We start from the raw sequence: 18,451 nt of genomic DNA on the forward strand, positions 1-18,451 counted from the left end.
AGTCTCATTACAGAAAGGTAAGATTTCTTGAACTTTTCTGTAAAGCATGGAAAGTTTTTGCAAGGTATCTTTAATCTAGTGCACTACATTAGGTATATGGTATCTTGCAAAAACTTCACATAAAATCAAAAGTTTGGGAATCACCCTGGAACTGTAAGACAAACCCAAGTTGAAAACCATTAATTCGCGCTTGCTTATGTCTTTAAAACTCACATCAAAAGCAAACATATATCAAAAGTAACGCACTAATTTTACACACCGAATCACGATTACTAATCCTACATTAATATTTCAACCAAATCAAAGTTTTTTTTGCAAATTTGCCCAAAATTACGAGATTGACAGGTGAGACACTTGCAGTCTCCTGTTTATACTTTTTCTTACCTTGAACAGCAGTCAAATCTACCCTTGTCCAACTGGAACTTATCTGATTGATGGATGACGTCATTTTTTGCCTCGTGGTCTGGACTGTAGTTCAGAAAATGTAGCTTTTTGCCCCGAATACTTTATATGTGTCCAGTGAATAATTAATAGTTGTGACCAAGTAATATTTCATGCAATGGCATGATAGGCAGGATCGCCCCACTGCGCAGGTCCTTGCTTGGCGATCACAGCTAACGTATCGCGATCATGAGGTTTTCAGGCTTGGCAGCCCAGGCAATGCAGCCCAGCTGGATCAGCCACTTTTTTTTGTGAAGGTTGCCTGGCAAGTTGTGCGCTTGCGCACCAGTGTACCTTGGCCACAATATACCCCGTGAAACCACTGAGCTCCTGTAGCTCAGTTGGTAGAGCGTTGGGCCTGGTTAGCCCAGGGTCGTGAGTTCAAACCTCACCGGGAGCTTGATTTTTCAAATCTTGCTTCGACTTGTCAGGAAAAAGTGGCTGATCCAGCTGGTGCTGCATTGCCTGGGCTGCCAAGCCTGAAAACCTCATGATAGTTGTGACCAATGCACGAATTTCTTCCCGAAAGTTTTGGCTTTCAGTAAAAGTATTTAAATTTAAGTTTGTTTCCTTACGTTTAGTTGCAAAGTTGTGCGCGAGGCAGAGGCGGAAGATGCAATCGTGATAATGAGGAATTACCAGCCGACTTTCGCAACCTTTAAATTTCGCTCATTCGTGTGGGTGAATAAGGATGTAAACCAACATTCCCTGTACGCTCACTGCTACTTGCAACTCTGTGACAATATTAATAATGATTGTCAAAAACCGGTAAGATTTGAAATTAGCTTCTACCAATATTAAATGACATTAGGTGAAGTCCTGGTAAAATTGTTGTTTAGAATTGCATAAAAAAACGTGAACGGAGATCCACGCGAGAAAGCTTGAATGAAGTTATCTCTGTTGGGCCTTTCCATGTTTCCACCCAAGACTTGTGTGAAAAGGTAGAAAAAAATCTTTTCCTATGAAATTTAACAATTTGAACCAGTGGTTTTCAAACTTTGCTGCGCCCTGAAAAAAATTATGCAAACAAACAGTCAACGTTCTCCGACTGAAAATTATGAACATAGAAATCACTCGTTGTCGTTGTGATTAATTTATCGTTGTTTTTTCGCAAATGCGACGAATATTTCCAAATGTGTCACCCGCGAATAATATTGACAAGCTCTGGTTTAAACGTTTACATACTGCTAAGTGGTCCTGATTCCACCCTTGTTATGTTTAATGACAGATATCTGACTCTATATCTCGTTTCCTTCTTAAAAACGTATTTATTTTGTTCAGAACAACGGGGAATGCTCAGATTTTTGCAACGTCATGAACGGGAAAGTCCATTGCTTTTGCTTCGAAGGTCGCTATCTTGGCAAAAACAAGAAAACATGCATTGGTAATTATGCTGCACTGTTAAATCGAGTCGTATAGTAACTTTGAAATTGTTTGTGGTTTCACAAAAGATGCGTCCTTGAGTCATTATGATAATACTCTTGGGTTACCATGGTAACATAATCCCTCACAGGCTTGTATCAGCTTTTTTATATACTCATGGAACCTGATAGCTATGACGAAAATGAAAGACACTTTTCACTAATGACATACGCGCTTGCATCGCGGAGACGATTTTGAACTCCAATATTATTTGCAACATTTTTCAAAGCAACGCCACAATTTGTTTAAGAACAGAACTGACTGTGGTTTCTGTGAGTTTGCTTGGTGCATTCATGCGTGAAAACTTGTCTCACGTTTGGGTTGTGCGAGCTGGTAATGTTGTGAAAGTGTTCATCCATTGTAATCTGGTTAATCTTACGCTCTTTTAATGCCTTCTTGGCTGTGATAAGTTTATTCTATTTGAATAAGGTGGATCCGTGTAGGCATTTGGTTTCTAGTTTATTCATCTGTTTGCTGTAAAACTGTTCACCAACTGCAAATTGAAATAAAAGGATGTAGAATTGCATGCATACAAAACGTACACGGCAATTAAGGATCTGTATCCTACAATTTATTTGTGTTGTTGTTATTTTCACCACGGCGAGCATAACAATGTCGCCAGTGCGGAGTAAATTCTTATAATACAAAACACATTTAACTTTACATGCAGATGTAGAAGAAGCGTTGCAAAGCGAAGGTTTCCAGAGTTTGGAAGGTGTTTACATTGCAGTTGGATTCATCGTTCTTCTACTCATTGCTGTGTTGGGATTCACCGTTAGATATTTGAGACGTCGTTTCAACAAGAACGAATAATATGCTCACTATAACATCCGAAAATACTAACAGCATGTTTGCTTGAAACTTTAACAAAGTCACAGTAGTCCTATTTGTACATAAAAATACCCGTAGCCCTTTTGTTGATTTCAATCTGGGATCGGCAACCTACAGTCCGTGACAACATCCGGCCAGCCCAGCAAAATCAACCAGCCCGCAGCCATTTTACAAATTGTAGTAGGCTGGCTCGCGCAGTGCTAAGTTAGGTTACAGTTCAAAATTAAGAAACCTGTGTACAATGGTCTTAATTCGCATAGAAACAACATTAAACTGGAGGGAATGGAATAATTGGTGGGAAATGTTTGCCGACCTCAGATTGAAATCCACTGTAAACTTAATTTGTTCTGGTTACGGACATAAAGGTGCAAATATTGATCGTGTATGCGGAAATAATGTCGGAATACTTAAAGCGAACTGAATTATGCGACTCCACTTATAACTATCATTTATAACTAAACCTTCCATTTATAACTAACAAAAATTTCCGTGCATATCATGTAAGCTATAAAAACGAAATAAAAAATGCAGCAACATATTCATCCATACTGTACTGGGATTATATTTAACTGCAGTGGAAATCAAACACAGAGTTTGGCAATCATTGTTAGCATTAACGTTAACTCTGCATGGTCTATGATTTTGCCTTATTTGGTAATTGCTTGGAGTTTTATTTTTCCACTCTGTAGCTGCTACTATTTGTAGATTACGGAGTATAATTTGTCTGTAAGAGGTTTTGTAGTTGTTTGGTGTTCGTCAAACACACAATGTGTTGATTAATAACTCCACACTCTACATTTCAACATGACAAGCTTTAAATCCCTTGCCTTTATGCATAAATTTCCGAACAATAAACGGGGAAGGAATTTTTCGACAAGAAACAGAACGAAAAAAATTTAAAAGTTGACATCAAATTTTGCAAATCATTGAAAAGCTGCGTTAGCGTCGATGTATTCTAGAAACGAGGCTGCGGAAAAGCTTAATTGCTTGAGGCTACTCTTCAGGCGATGTTGTGTCTGTGTTTACGAGGTTGAATTGCTGCAAACTCAGCAAGAATTTTCCATCGTTGTTGGTCTGTGTAATGACGTCACACCACCAATAAAAAGGTTTCATTAATTAACAAAAAAATTACAAACTGTCTTTTTTTGCAATTCAGCAGCTGAATACTTATGCAAATGCGTAAATTTAGATACCCAACAAATCTTCAACCACTATTTTACAACTGAAATAATTTTTAATCCTTCGGCCAAGGTCCAAACCCTAAAATAAACCTCACAGTTTTCCCATGGAATGAGTATTTAGCGTTTTCAAATAGTTTAAGTTAAAATTAAGCCCTGCAAAAGCTGCAAGAATCCCAGCAATGACTAAAAAATGCGGTCTGACTTGAAACTTGTTTTTCTGCATTTTTGTGGCTGTGACGCCAAATAAAGTTCTGTGTGTCTGAGTTTTTCAGCTCACTTCAGAAGCTGTTTTACTCTGCAGGTCGTGGTTGCATAAAAGCTGTTTTGCAACAAAGCAATGTCTAAAAGTTTATGTGTTATTCGCATAGATATGAGCTGCATGTTAACATTTCTTGGCAAGGATGAAGGGTTGAAAGTAGATTGTGAGGCGCAGAAAGCAGATATTTGTTTGCAGAAAGGAAGTTTAAATCGGTTTGTTCTGTTTAATTCAAAGCAAAATTGTTGCTACAATGAAGTGGTTCAACAACATAGATCAATTTGTCGGTTTGATCTGCAAATTAAAACAAACTAACCTTAGCCTTCGGAACAAGATATTTGGTAAAAAAGAGCACTAAAATATCAACGCGTCGTTGCCAAGGACAACGTAACGAATACTGCCCTCTTGCGCCATAACGTGGTGTTTTTACACAAAAGCGAGATTTGTAATTGAGTCAATAAAGTAAGTGATGCAGGGGCAAAGCGAAGGTTGGTTACAGGTTGGTCATAAAAATTTAAGGAAAACCAAACACAGATGTTTTCAAATTGGCCAATGTACAACCATAAGTTGTTCAGTCAAAAATGTTCGCATATTTTAATCCCTAAATGCATGCAAATATATTTTATTTCACAGGAAATATTAAACAGATATTTAAATCGGATATGTTCGTTTTTTGCTTGTTTGCACCATAAGATTGCGCATAAAATATTTTTTTTTAATCCCCAATTGCGTTGCCGACAAGTCTCTGGTTTTAGAATGTGTCGGATATGTATAATGGTCGCACTTTTTGAAACAGAAATTTTATTGTTTTGTTAAACTTCACTTTGTCCCTGCATAAATTGGAAGTTTTACAGATCGGCCAATTCCATCCTGTCACCTCTATAAATAAAACTAATTGTAAAACATCAAGTTGTGTTTCTCCTACTTTAAGGCTCTTTTGAAGAAATGCGAAACCGCAAGATGCAAATCGTCCTTCTACTCTGTATGTGGCTTCAAGTTTTGTCAGGTGACTACATAGATACCGAGTAATGCACTGACATGATTTGTGTTCGTTGGATGAACCCAACTTCACTGAAATAAAATTTCATGAACATTCACAGACTTCGTTCGTTATATTTTGTTCAGGTGGAGGATCGTCCACGTGCCGACCTTCGGCTTATAGTGGAATCAGAACGGCTTTCCATATCCCCACCTCATGTGAAAGTTATATAAGAGCGTACAGTACTGGAAGTGCTGGAACTGCTGCAATACACTTGTGGTACTACACACTCGGCAACAACATTTGTTCGGTAAAAATGTCTTACTTCTTTTGTTGAAAACATTGACACTTTTGTGTTGTCAACGCTGATTACGGTGATGCGAAATCCTCTACGCATATGTGGTCGAATGACAAGTTGTGCTATTGCGCACCAGTGTACCTTGACCACAATATACCCCGTGAAACCACTGAGCTTCTGTAGCTCAGTTGGTAGAGCGTTGGGCCTGGTTAGCCCAGCGTCGTGAGTTCAAACCTCACCGGGAGCTTGATTTTCAGATCTCGCTCCGATTTGTTGGGAAAATGGCTGATCCAGCAAGGCCGCGATGCCAGTGAAGCTTTTGATTCTTTTGTAACAATAATGATTTTCATGCTCTATTACTCTGATTGCAAACATTTAACTAATCATTGAAAGCATTTAACTGGAAAAGAAATTCAATACAACGAGAAATAAAAACCAATTTGCAATAATTACTTTTCAATTTTCTTCTTAAAGGGATCAAGAATTTGCTGGCGAGTTTATTTACGTTCGATATGTTTCTGTGTTCATTTAATTATGTGATAGGTTTACCAAGGAAGCAACAAAAACGGAGTCTTGCTGGGGACTTTCGTTGGCAATGGAAGTGCGACAGGAATTGTGAAATCAAATACCGGTTCCTTGTATTTGAGTTGCCCCACGTTACGAGGCATTACTAACTATCCAAGCTTTGCGTTTATAAAAGGTAAATTACTCTGTCCACTGATTTCTGTGTAAATTTCATATTACTGATGAACTAAAATCACTCGTTATGACGAAACAAACATTTTTGTTTGACAATTAGGCGATTTTAGTTTATCAAGTTGAGTGATATTTCAAGCAGATTTTCTCTGTCGGCGTATACTTAGCTTGCATGGTTTACACTGACTTTGTAATTTAACTGTTAATAAAGCTACCGCACATGGTTTTTCCACCGTGCATTGTGAAACCTATTTAAAAAACGCCAAGAATTGCTGCTGATTGACGACGAACGTCACTATATGTTGTTTAGTCACCGAGGAATCCTCGTGCAACTTGGAGTTGAACGTGGAAGATCTTCCAACAACACTCGTTCTCCCGACAAGTAATAGAAAGTTGTTGCAATACCTTGCTTGTAACTACACGGTGTCAAGTCCAGTGAGGTGCAACTTTACAGTTACTGTGTCGTCAGGACTAACCGCTTCCTCAGCAGACAACATATTCGTAAGTTCGTATGAATAGATCCAACGAATTTTGATATAAAAACTCCTAAATTAGCATTGAAATTGCCTGATCATGTCAATGTTGCATTTAAAATCACACCACAGGGTGTATTTTGACTTTTTAATGTATTTGGATTTGGTCTAGAATTAAATTCACTTTCTCAAGCAAATAAATAAATGGCAAAAAAACTATGGATACAAAAATTACTATGGCAGTGGTTGAGGCAAGTATTGGGGATTTTAAGTCACGAGCTTAGATACAAAGTTGTTTCCATATGTAGGAGCACGCAAAGGGTAGGAGACATACGCACTAAAATGTGATTGGTTACAAATGTAATGTTTATCAGATAATTAATTCCATTTCGTTACAGCGAAGTTCAACCTAAGTAACAATAAAGTGTAAATTAAACCTGCCGATAAGTTTCACGTGTCCTTTCATCGCAATTAAAGAATAACTAAAATAAATACAACGACTCTTTCAACATATGCTGAATTCTAAAATAATGTGGACCAAAGAAAGGCTTTGCCTATTTAAGGAAATATATAATACATCGCACAAGTCGTTTAAAGCGAAGTTCGCATGAAAATTACCACAAGTTGTGACTTAAAAACCCTTTACCTAATGCCTGATTTTGTTAAACTTGCATTTGAATTCGCACATCAGGCTGTATCATGACTTTTCAAAGTATTTGGATTCGGACTAAAAATGAAATTACTTTCTTGAAAAAAAATACAGCAAAGAATAATGAATGCAAAAAATTACAACAATAGTGTAAAAAAGAAAACATGATTATTTAAGTGCTTGTGAATTGATTCTGGGAATCATTTCCCATTCTGTTGCAAGTGGCCCTGACGATTTCCACCTTATTTTAAATATAAACTATCTAAGAAACTTTCGTTTCAGGCTGAAATCTGTCAGTCTTGTGAAATTAGACAAATATATTTCGCTTTGTTAAAAGCATCATCAGTGTCTTAAGATAGTGTATATGATTGTCTAAGGTTATCATTATCATTAGGGGAAAAAATAATCTTGTAAGTCGTTCAGAGCGAAGTAGAGTAATTTAAATCACAAAACGTTTGTGTTTTGCTTTCTTTAGGAATTATTATAGCGACCGTTTAAAGAAGAAATTTCCTTTAGATTTTATCAGACGATCCTTCCCATCCAGGAATCAGAATAGATTACTCTCAAACTGACGAAATAGTCACAACGGTTCAAGCCCGAAGAGTCAACGTTCAAATATTTACTTATTCTGCTTCATCACCTTCTCCAACCATTCACATCGATTCAGGTTTAATACATAACTGTTTGTCAACAAGTTACCGCAATATTTCAAACCATGGAAAACAAAAAAATTGAAGGTTGTTACTACAACAAACATAAACACACAATCTAAACAAACTGTTTGATCTTAATCCCTCTCATAGAATAGGTAATAGTAGATTAACTTGCTCAAGAAATTTCGAATCAAAATCAATGCTGCAACCATTAGGGTATTTTATATAGTGGTGCAAGTAAGCTGAAATTGCTGTTTCTGTAAGATTACGGCGGCTGGTGTGTCCCAAATAGTTACAAGAAATTAAATTCAGTAAATTTTTTACTTATTTTAAACATCTCGGCTAGTCGATGCAAAAGCGAAAGTTTATTTCTTCCTCATAATTTGATCATTTCGGTTAGAATTCTCTATCACCACTGCTTGAAACTGTGATAAACTTTGTTGATGGATTATTTCATTCAATTACGTATTTTGATGTAAAAACTTAACTTACATACAAGTTAGAAAGTTACGCAAAAATACTTTTCACTAAATTACCTCTTTCTAATTGAGACCACTTTACGCAGACTGCAAGTTGTTTGATGGAATGGAATGCACCGACTCCGTCAAGCTAAAGTAGGTATTTATGTAAAAATTTGCTGCAAAAACCCAAAGCAAAAAATCGAATTATTTATTTGCCACAACACGGGTGCAAATTTCTGTCAATTTTTCTGTTGTGTAACATTTTATCAATGTATTAGTTAACAACATTCTACTTGCTTTTTTAGCGTCAGTTCACGTGGATTAAACTTACTTCGAGCAAGCGGAGAAGATATTTTGTATATTTCTAATCAAACGACCACCAACCTTAATTCTTTTCCGGAGAGTTGCAAAGCTCCAGCAAATAATCCAGTTTTTCATTTCGATCTCAACGAATGTTCTCCAACTAAAAAGGTGTCTGTTTAGATTTTCCTAACAGATTTTGCCCACCCAGGTTATATTCAACAAAATTGTCATAAACTTCCACTTTAAAAACTTTCTTCTTGACAGATTTTCGTTAACACATAGCGAACTAAATTATGGAAAATTATAGAATTGATGTTTGTCTCTTAGAAAACAAGTGGCATGTTCAGATTGGTTTACAAAGTTCGCAACTTCAAGTACAACAGCCAAGCAGTAAGTAGGATGTACTACCGTCCTTACTGGGAGATATCTTGTGACTACAACGAGTCGAAAATATTGAACAGAAATATTAAAGTGGACGCTGGTTCTGTTTTAACCAAATTAGCGTAAGTATGGGTGCGTTTCGGAAAGCTGCAGACAGGGTGTGTACACGCACTGTTTCGACCTGTAAGGACTTATCAGTGCAGCTGTTGTCTGTGGCACTGTGCTAGCTTTTGCACTAGCGGGCACACTAATTTCCACTTTGTGGTACCTTTCCGGTCAACGTCGATCCGTTGGGTACCCTATACGGAGTGGGTTTTAAATAACACTTTTACAACCACGAGTTCAAGTTAACCCAAAAACTTTTTGAACAGAAAAGAAAACATTGTCGCTTCATACAGTACGGTTGGCAACATTACGGTCAGGTTTGCGTTGTTTGGTGACGAGCAAATGCGAAACCCACTTACATCTAATTCGATCGTTAGTGTTCCAGAATATATCTACGCAAAACTGGATATTTCGGCCTACAAAAAAATAGATTTATTGGTGAGTAATCATTCAAGTGTTTCTTGTGGGCGATGGCTGATAGCGTTTCTGTTTCTTCATCTTTCAATTTAGTTGAAAAGTTGTTGGATCACAAGAGACGTTGGAGGAAATAAAAGATATGAACTCATCAGAGAAAGGTGATTACCACGAGCAAATATTTAAACCATCCTTCTTCATTAGTTTGCAAACATTCGTTTGTTTCTGATTTGTTTTGGGTTTTTGTGCAGACTTATTACCATAAATCTATAGTCTATGAAGGTTACAAATTTGCAAAAAAAAAACGTTTAAAATAAGTTGTTGGGGGCTAATTTTTGCTTTTTTAGCTGCAAAGTTGAGCACGAAACTGAAACTGAAGACACGATTGTGGTGACGAGAAATTATCAACCGATCTACGCCACCTTCAAGTTTCGTTCATTCGTTTGGATGAACGTGTCTGAAAACCAACAATCCCTGTACGCTCACTGCTACGTGCAATTATGTGACAACACCAACACCGTCTGTGCACAACCGGTAAGATAATATATTTTTCAATGAAAATCATATATTAATAATTCTGCAAGTGCAAATACCTAGTACAACCGGTAAGATATCCATATCCTGTTATTTATCGCATTGTTCATGACCACAAATATTAGCTTAGATAACAACAATGCATGTTTTGCTTTCTTCCCACAGGATTGCTCACGTGGACGTAAACGTCGATCTGTGGTTCCGGGTTTAAAGGAAGTCATATCAGTTGGACCTTTCTATGTTTCGGTTCCGGATCTGTGTGAAAAGGCGAGTTTTATCCGTGCGACAACTTTACTGGAGAGACTAAACCGTATAAGTAGTCTTGAGTCGTGCGACTCATGCAAGTTTATCATTGTACCTTGAAATACAAAACTATGAACGGTCGGGGAACCTCTTTTTCGATTTGACCACACAAATCGACCATTTCCGAATCCTTGCTCTTAGAATACGGCTTACAGTTAATGCTTGTTTAGGAAAATGGAGGTTGTACGGACTCTTGCAGCGTCATAAACGGAATCGTGAAATGTTCATGTTTTGAAGGTCACGTCCTTGACGAGGACAAGAAAACGTGCATGGGTAAATGTGGAGGAAACTTAAGCTAATGAAAGATAAGATTGTCGTTGCGTTAATGGGCGAATTAAGAAAATATTGTTGCGCATCTGAAGTGTTGCATGGTTGAATATTAGATAACAACCAAATAACTTTGATTCAACGCAATAACGATGTGAATAAACAAGAACTGCAGAAAATCATAATGCTACTTGCTCTTAATTTATTGTAGGAGTGGAGCAAGCATTTGAAAGCAAAGGATTCCAGAGAATGGAAATCCTTTACATTGCTGTTGGAGCCATCGTTATTTTACTTGTTGTGGTTGTGGGGTTGATAATAATGCGTTTGAAACCACGTTCCGGTAATGGAGGGTTTACCCAGGGAGTACTTGTGCGTGGAAAGTAACTGACTGATTGCCTCCAGGTTTAGGACCTCAGCACAGCAATCGTTCACAACAGCTTTTATTGAATGATTGCGAGTTAAACCTAATTGTACATACAACTAACAAATTGCTTGCTTTTCTTGATTTGAAAGAATATTCTAGGAAGTAAAATGTTTACAAACTTTGCATATTTTGCATTTATGTTAAAAAATAAGTTGGATTGATAATCACTCCTTTGCGATGTAATTTGTGACAATAGTTGTAATCTCATCTCAGAAACGAACCCACCGTATTTGTTTGTGTATAATATATGCTATGCCAGTTTCAAATAACAAATAAAAAAATGCAGCAACAAACTTTTACACACAAGATTTATGTTAAACTGAGGAAGTTAGAAGCAGTTATATTATGCGTATTGCATATGAAAGCTTCGGTTTCTATTGTAGTTTAGCTTGGTGAGCAGGAAATCATTAACAGAATTATAATGCTTAACATGATTGCCATGCTATGTGTGATCGAGTACCACTGCATTTAATTATAATCCCATACTTTTTTCGTTTATACAGCTTACGTAACATACACGATATTTTTGTTAGTTATGAATGGAAGATTTAGATCAGGCGTATTGACAATCAATATTTGCATTTTTATGTCGTCAAACAAAACAACTTGGGCTTACAGAGGATTCATATAAGACATATTCCTGCTCGCAAACTCTGCCCTAACAAACCATGCTATATTTCCATTAACTATTCCGCTCCCTTCATTGTTTATGTTGTTAAGATGAATTGTCGCAGCCGGATGATTTTGCTGGACGGGCCGGATGTGGCTGTGGGCTGTTGGTTGCTCACCCCAGATTTAAATCAACAAAAAATCGGTTACAAGGGTGTTTATTTGTGCAAGTAAGACTACTGTGACTTTGGTATAGTTTTATACACGAAATCAAACAGAAGTGAATCGGTGACAAGTGAGATCTGAGCTGAAAGCTGAGCGTGGCTCGGGCACGCAAGACAGAAAATTTACACAAAAAGAGGTAGATTGGCGCCTTAAATTTTATTGAGTATTTGTCCTCATAATTATCCAAGTGATGTTTTTTCAGTGGTTACTTCAGTAGTGAGACCGTAACACGGATTTTTGGCTCTCGTTGGAATTCCTATTTGTCATCGTCTTTATTTTGTTTTGGAGTTCAAAAAACGCTTTTAAGCAATTCTTCTCAGGAGCAACTGATGTTGCCGTTTTATCAGGAAAAATGGTGATATTTTTATAAATTCATTCAGGATATCGTACCAACGCTAATCATCAGTTTCTCTAAGATTTGGTCTTATGGACAAAAGACGTTGTTACAAATATTTAGCTTCACCTCAAAAACAACCTTGGTTATTTATATAAAGGACAAAAGATGTCCCATACCACAGTGGTAGAATGCTAAACAAATTACGTGGAAGGTCGCTACCTTGACAAAATCTAAAAAACATGCATTGGTAGTTATGCTGCACATTTAAATCCAGTCGTACTGTGTCATGTAGTTGTTTGTGGTTTCAAAAAGACGCGTCCTTGAGTGATTATAGTTGGTTGCCATGATAACACGATCCCTAACAGACTTATGCCAGTTTTTTCTCATGGAGCCAGATAGCCATATGACAAAAAGAAAGACACTTTTCACTCTTGACATTCGCACTTACATCGCGGAGACGATATAGCACTGTAGTAATATTTGCAATATTTCTCAAAGCACTACTACAGTTTATTGGCGTTGTTGCTGTAATTTGCACAACGGCGAGCTGGTACTCAACGATTACACTCATGTAGACCTTCCAGTGTCTATTGAAATTTCGAGTTAGTAGGGCAGGATTTTTGAATTCAAAATTGCAATTGTTTGAATCATAACGATGTCCCAAGTACGGAAAAACTTTTCATAAGTTTGTGACGTGCATCCTAGACTTAAATCTGAGCAGGTTCAAAATTTTCCAAAAAACAAAGGGTCCACGACTACTCTGACGTCATCAAAGTGGATTGGTCAGCACCAAAAGTTGGAGAACCGCTGCTTTCGTTTTGACAGAATCGTTATTGGATTTCTATGTTGAAGGCACAACCTTCACGCATGAGTGGTTCACGTGATTGGCAAATAGTTGCAATGTTTACAAATCAATGAACATGCAACAAAGGTCGAAAAGCGACATCACTTTGCAGTTTTAAACCACAAAGGTTACCTTGGCATGTTTTCCTTTGAGGTGGTTGTAATGCATCTGGATTTGGTGTGGCAACGATCTTGTAATAGTTTTGGGTTTTCTTCGCAGAATGTGCTTGATATGAATTGAAGAATGTCAAAACGAATTTGTATCATTGGTGGTGGTGCAAGCGGACTGACAGCAATTAAATGCTGTCTGGACGAAGATTTGGAACCAGTATGTTTTGAAATGTCCAACGATATTGGAGGTAAACATGATGAAAAACAACAACATGATTTAAAAAATTAGTCAACCTTATTATATATATTAAATTCTCTTGTGCTGGACTGAAAGATTGCAATCAATATAATCCAGAACAAGCAGATTTTTAATCCAAGAAAAGACTCTCAGTTACAGGGGGTTTTTGGGTACACGTATTTTATTGCTTTTTTTACTACTACTACGTAATTTTTGCTGAAACTGACGATGCTTACATAAGCGAAATCGATTTTTTACAATAAAATATGCTGACTTCAATTCAAGGCTTGTTGCTTTATTATATATGCGAACCAAAGTGATTTGCTGTCGCAGATAATAAAACAATGCCTAACCGAGGGCTACATCAGATAACTTTTACCGGATTATATTTGAGGCTGGCCAACAGAATACGGAGAAAAATAAAAATAATCTATTTGTACACCATGTTTCTTTCCTTTTTGCACCACACGTTGGTGGACTGGAATATACATTATCTTAGAAAAAGTTGCTGATTCAGCTAGGTTGCGATGCTAGGAAACCACGTTATCACAGATATTGCAATAATTGTAAATGTAATAGAAGCACATTATTTCTTCACAGGTTTATGGAAATATGTTGAGGAAAAAACAAATCGAGCATGTGTGTACAGATCAACAATAATCAACACCAGCAAGGAGATGATGTGTTTTTCAGACTTTCCGATTCCCAAACACTTTCCCAACTTCATGCATAATACTAAAATTATTGAATACTTCCAAATGTATGCAAAAGAGTAAGTAAAGCTTTTTGAAATGTAAAAAAAAATCGTTCAAGTTAAATTTTCCATGTTTTCAAAAATATTTTTATATGATGACAAATTTCATAGACAAATTGATTTAATTTCTAGGATATATCAAACTGAATTGTACCAATACTTCACAACGCCAGTAATGTTTTCGTATTCTGTTATAACATTTCAATTACACACATGAAAAAATTTAGGTTTAGTCTTGAAAAATACATTCAACTTCAAACTAAAGTCCTGTCTTGCAAATTTGCAAAGGATTATGAAACCACTGGAAAATGGTGAGTTGGTTTTCTATGGGTGAGACGAGCCATGTACTTGAATTTGCATGATTTTATGGCTCTTTTGCATCTTCATACATGATTTTTGTCATCAACAAAAACAGTAAATGTTTAATGAAAAAATTGTATGTACCATAATGCAAAAATATGTTGTTGTTTTCAACAGTGATGTTTAGTAATGAGCGCCTGACTCGATAACCTTTATGGTTTTATCGGTGCCCATGCCATTTCATTTCCTTGTATATTGTTCTTGTATCACAATGCAAAAATATGTTGTTGTTTCAGACATATGTTGCAAAACATTGTTTGAATGTCATGCCACGTATTAGCTAAGATGCTCCTTAATTTTGTGTGTGTGCAATGTTAAGTCAGGCTGCCTGACTCAGGCATGATAACCTTTATATAGACATATAACAACTCTGGTTTGTATTGCACTGTTCATAACTGACTTGATGACATCATCTTGATGACAATAATGTTCTGCTATTTTGCAGGTGTGTTAAGCATAAAAATATAGAAACTGGACATGAGTCAGAATCTACATTTGACGGTGTTATTGTTGCTGTTGGACATCATGCTCTGCCATACTTTCCTTTGGAATCTTTTCAAGGTAGTTAATGGTCTTGGAATATTTAATGTCGACCACAACAAAACAAGAAATAAAACTAATAGTACACATTTTTGTTGTGAAAAAAATGAATTTCTTTTCAACAGATTTCAAGAAATTTAAAGGTGGATACATCCACAGCCATGATTATAGAAATCATGATGGGTTTGAAAAAAAACGTGTTTTAGTGGTTGGAATCGGAAATTCTGGTGGAGACATCTCTGTTGAACTGAGCAGAGTAGCAAACCAGGTATGTATTTTAGGGCATATTTTTACTTTCAAGCATGATTTAAGATATGCAAATCTTTAGGGCCTGACGGCACTATTGGTTGAGCTTTACTTGGCCATAGTGTTTCCACCTTGTTTTCTCCGTAAAGTTGCACCTAGTTTGGTGCCCAACGGATGCCGGTGATTGTATAGTCACCACAAAGTGGAAGTCTTTGCTTGGCCGTTTGGTCAGCAAAGTCACCTGAAAGTCACACCAACTGCACTGGTGAGACCTTTTTGGTCGAAACAGTGGTCATCTGTATGCATCTTACACAATGATTATTTTATCCTAACAAGTGAGGATTAACCTAGGTCGTTGCAATATCGCCCATGACACCTAGTTGTAAGAATATATATATTTTGCCCATAGCCAAAAATCATCAGTTTTCTTAAAACAATAGAGGAAATATTAAAGTTTAACATTCAGATTTTTGTTTTCTAGGTATATTTAAGTACTCGCAGTGGTTCGTGGGTTCTAAACAGAGTGAATGACAATGGCCTTCCACTTGACATTGTGAAAGTTAACAGGTCAGTACGATACAAGTTAATTTGGCTTGTTAATTGTGGGAGATTATTATTACCGACAGATGGATTGTTATATTGTAGGACATTCTCCGAGTGAACTGACGTGTTAACATAATGAATGCATGCACTTTTGTGGAATGGCATCCAAACTAGGAATGTTAATGCTTGTGTGGGCTCCAAAATTATACATGTTTTCTCACTAAAATAAAATTTGTTTCATCCAAATTTTTTTTCAAAAAAAAAAAAAAAAAAAAGAGAAACAAAATCCAATTTGCAATAATTACTTTTCAATTTTCTTCTTAAAGGGGTCAAGAATTTGCTGGCGCGTCACAAGTCGAACGTTTCTCAAGATGTTTCGCTTCACGCGAACTTTATATATGTTAGATATGTTTCTGTGTTCATTTAATTATGTGATAGGTTTACCAAGGAAGCAACAAAAACGGAGTCTTGCTGGGGACTTTCGTTGGTAATGGAAGTGCGACAGGAATTGTGAAATCAAATACCGGTTCCTTGTATTTGAGTTGCCCCACGTTACGAGCCATTACCAACTATCCTGTCTTTGCGTTTATAAGGTAAATTACTCTGTCCACTGACTTCTGTGTAAATTTCATATTATTGATGAACTAAAATCACTCGTTATGACGAAACAAACATTTTTGTTCGACAATTAGGCGGTTTTAGTTTATCAAATTGAGTGATATTTCAAGCAGATTTTCTCTGTCGGCGTATACTTAGCTTGCATGGTTTACACTGACTTTGTAATTTAACTGTTAATGAAGCTACCGCACAGGGTGTTTCCACCGTGCATTGTGAAACCTATTTGAAAACACGCCAAGAATTGCTGCTGATTGACGGCGAACGTCACTATATGTTGTTTAGTCACCGAGGAAGCCTCGTGCAACTTGGAGTTGGACGTGGAAGATCTTCCAACAACTCTCGTTCTCCCGACAAGTAATGGAAAGTTATTGGGAAACCTTGCTTGTAATTACACGGTGTCAAGTCCAGTGAGGTGCAACTTTACAGTTACCGTGTCGTCAGGACTAAATGATTACGGGGACAACATATTCGTAAGTTCGTATGAATAGTTCCAACGAATTTTGTCATAAAACCCCTAAATTAGCATTGAAATTGCCAGATCATGTCAATGTTGCATTTAAAATCACAACACTGGCTGTATTTTGACTTTTCAATGTATTTGGATTTGGTCTAGAATTAATTTCACTTTCTCAGGCAAATAAATAAATATTAATGAATACAAAAATTACAAAGACAGTTGACGAGGCAAATATAGAGGATTTCAAGTCACGGGCTTAGATGCAAAGTTGTTTCCATATGTAGGAGCACGCAAAGGGTAGGAGACATACGCACTTAAATGTGATTGGTTACAAATGTAATGTTTATCAGATAATTAATTCCATTTCGTTACAGCAAAGTTCAACATAAGTAACAATAAAGTGTAAATTAAACCAGTCGATAAGTTTTACGAGTCCTTTCATCGCAATTAAAGAATAACTAAAATAAATACAACGACTCTTTCAACATATGCTGAAATGTAAAATAATGTGGACCAAAGAGAGGCTTTGCCTATTTAAGAAAATATTTATTACATCACAGAAGTTGTTCAGAGCGAAGTTCGCATGAAAATTACCACAAGTTGTGACTTAAAAACTCAATAGCTTTTAACATTTTCTAATGCCTGATTTTGTTAAACTTGCATTTGAATTCGCACATCAGGTTCTTGACTTTTCAAAGTATTTGGATTTGGACCAAAAATGAAATCAATTTCTTGAAAAAAAATACAGCAAAGAATAATGAATGCAAAAAATTACAGCAATAGTGTAAAAAAAGTAAACATGATTATTTAAGGGAAATTATTCGTGTAAAAAGTCGTTCAGAGCGAAGTAGAGTAATTCAAATCACGAAACTTTTGTGTTTTGCTTTCTTTAGGAAGTATTCTAGCGACCGTTTAAAGACGAAATTTCCTTTAGATTTTATCAGACGATCCTTCCCATCCAGGAATCAGAATAAATTCCACTCGAACTGACGAAATAGTCACAACGGTTCAAGCCCGAAGAGTCAACGTTCAAATAATCACTTATTCAGCCTCATCACCTTCTCCAACCATTCACATCGATTCAGGTTTAATACACACCTGTTTGTCAACAAATTACCGCAATATTTTAAACCATGAAAAACGAAAAATTTTGAGCTTGTTACTACAACAAACATAAACACACAAACTAAACAAACTGCTTGATCTTAATCCCGCTCATGGAATAGGTAATAGTAGATAAACTAAAGACTTAACTCACATGCAAAAATAAAAAGTTGCGCTAAACTACTCTTTAAAAAATTATCTCTTTCTAATTGAGACCACTTACGCAGACTGCAAGTTGTTTGATGGAATAGAATGCACCGACTCCGTCAAGCTAAGGTTGGTATTTATGTAAAAATTTGCTGCAAAAAAAACAAGTAAATAAAATAAAATTATTTATTTGCCACAACACGGGAACAAATTTCTGTCAATTTTTCCCTACGCCAAAGTAAACACTC

At 36.5% G+C, this 18,451-nt stretch overlaps 2 protein-coding genes across 2 annotated transcripts; both read left to right on the forward strand.

The window, feature by feature from the left end:
• Positions 1-1,026: 1,026 nt before the first annotated feature.
• LOC145914092 (alpha-tectorin-like) lies at positions 1,027-2,845 on the forward strand. Its single transcript, XM_083001869.1, has 4 exons — positions 1,027-1,209; positions 1,281-1,382; positions 1,723-1,825; positions 2,534-2,845. Exons 1-4 carry the CDS (start codon positions 1,069-1,071, stop codon positions 2,674-2,676), a joined length of 489 nt encoding a protein of 162 aa, XP_082857995.1. The 5' UTR covers positions 1,027-1,068; the 3' UTR covers positions 2,677-2,845.
• A 10,261-nt stretch (positions 2,846-13,106) lies between these two features.
• Positions 13,107-18,020, forward strand: LOC145914102 (flavin-containing monooxygenase 5-like). Its single transcript, XM_083001880.1, has 10 exons — positions 13,107-13,239; positions 13,306-13,444; positions 14,035-14,206; positions 14,416-14,499; positions 14,994-15,109; positions 15,214-15,356; positions 15,816-15,901; positions 16,316-16,470; positions 16,778-16,965; positions 17,887-18,020. The coding sequence occupies exons 2-8, from the start codon at positions 13,330-13,332 to the stop codon at positions 16,389-16,391; spliced, it is 792 nt and encodes a 263-aa protein (XP_082858006.1). The 5' UTR covers positions 13,107-13,239; positions 13,306-13,329; the 3' UTR covers positions 16,392-16,470; positions 16,778-16,965; positions 17,887-18,020.
• The last annotated feature ends 431 nt before the right edge of the window (positions 18,021-18,451 follow it).

The sequence above is a fragment of the Ascidia mentula genome, chromosome 9 (genome assembly GCF_947561715.1).
Source record: "Ascidia mentula chromosome 9, kaAscMent1.1, whole genome shotgun sequence".
NCBI lineage: Eukaryota > Metazoa > Chordata > Ascidiacea > Phlebobranchia > Ascidiidae > Ascidia > Ascidia mentula.

Bases quoted from the DNA above. Each gene is read 5' to 3' on its own strand.
- LOC145914092 (XM_083001869.1), top strand. From the start codon at position 1,069: ATGAGGAATTACCAGCCGACTTTCGCAACCTTTAAATTTCGCTCATTC. The intron at 1,383-1,722 runs GTAGAAAAAAAT...TATTTTGTTCAG, and splicing joins CCCAAGACTTGTGTGAAAAG to AACAACGGGGAATGCTCAGA. The intron at 1,826-2,533 runs GTAATTATGCTG...CTTTACATGCAG, and splicing joins AAACAAGAAAACATGCATTG to ATGTAGAAGAAGCGTTGCAA.
- LOC145914102 (XM_083001880.1), top strand. From the start codon at position 13,330: ATGTCAAAACGAATTTGTATCATTGGTGGTGGTGCAAGCGGACTGACA. The intron at 13,445-14,034 runs GTAAACATGATG...ATTTCTTCACAG, and splicing joins AATGTCCAACGATATTGGAG to GTTTATGGAAATATGTTGAG. The intron at 14,500-14,993 runs GTGAGTTGGTTT...GCTATTTTGCAG, and splicing joins TATGAAACCACTGGAAAATG to GTGTGTTAAGCATAAAAATA.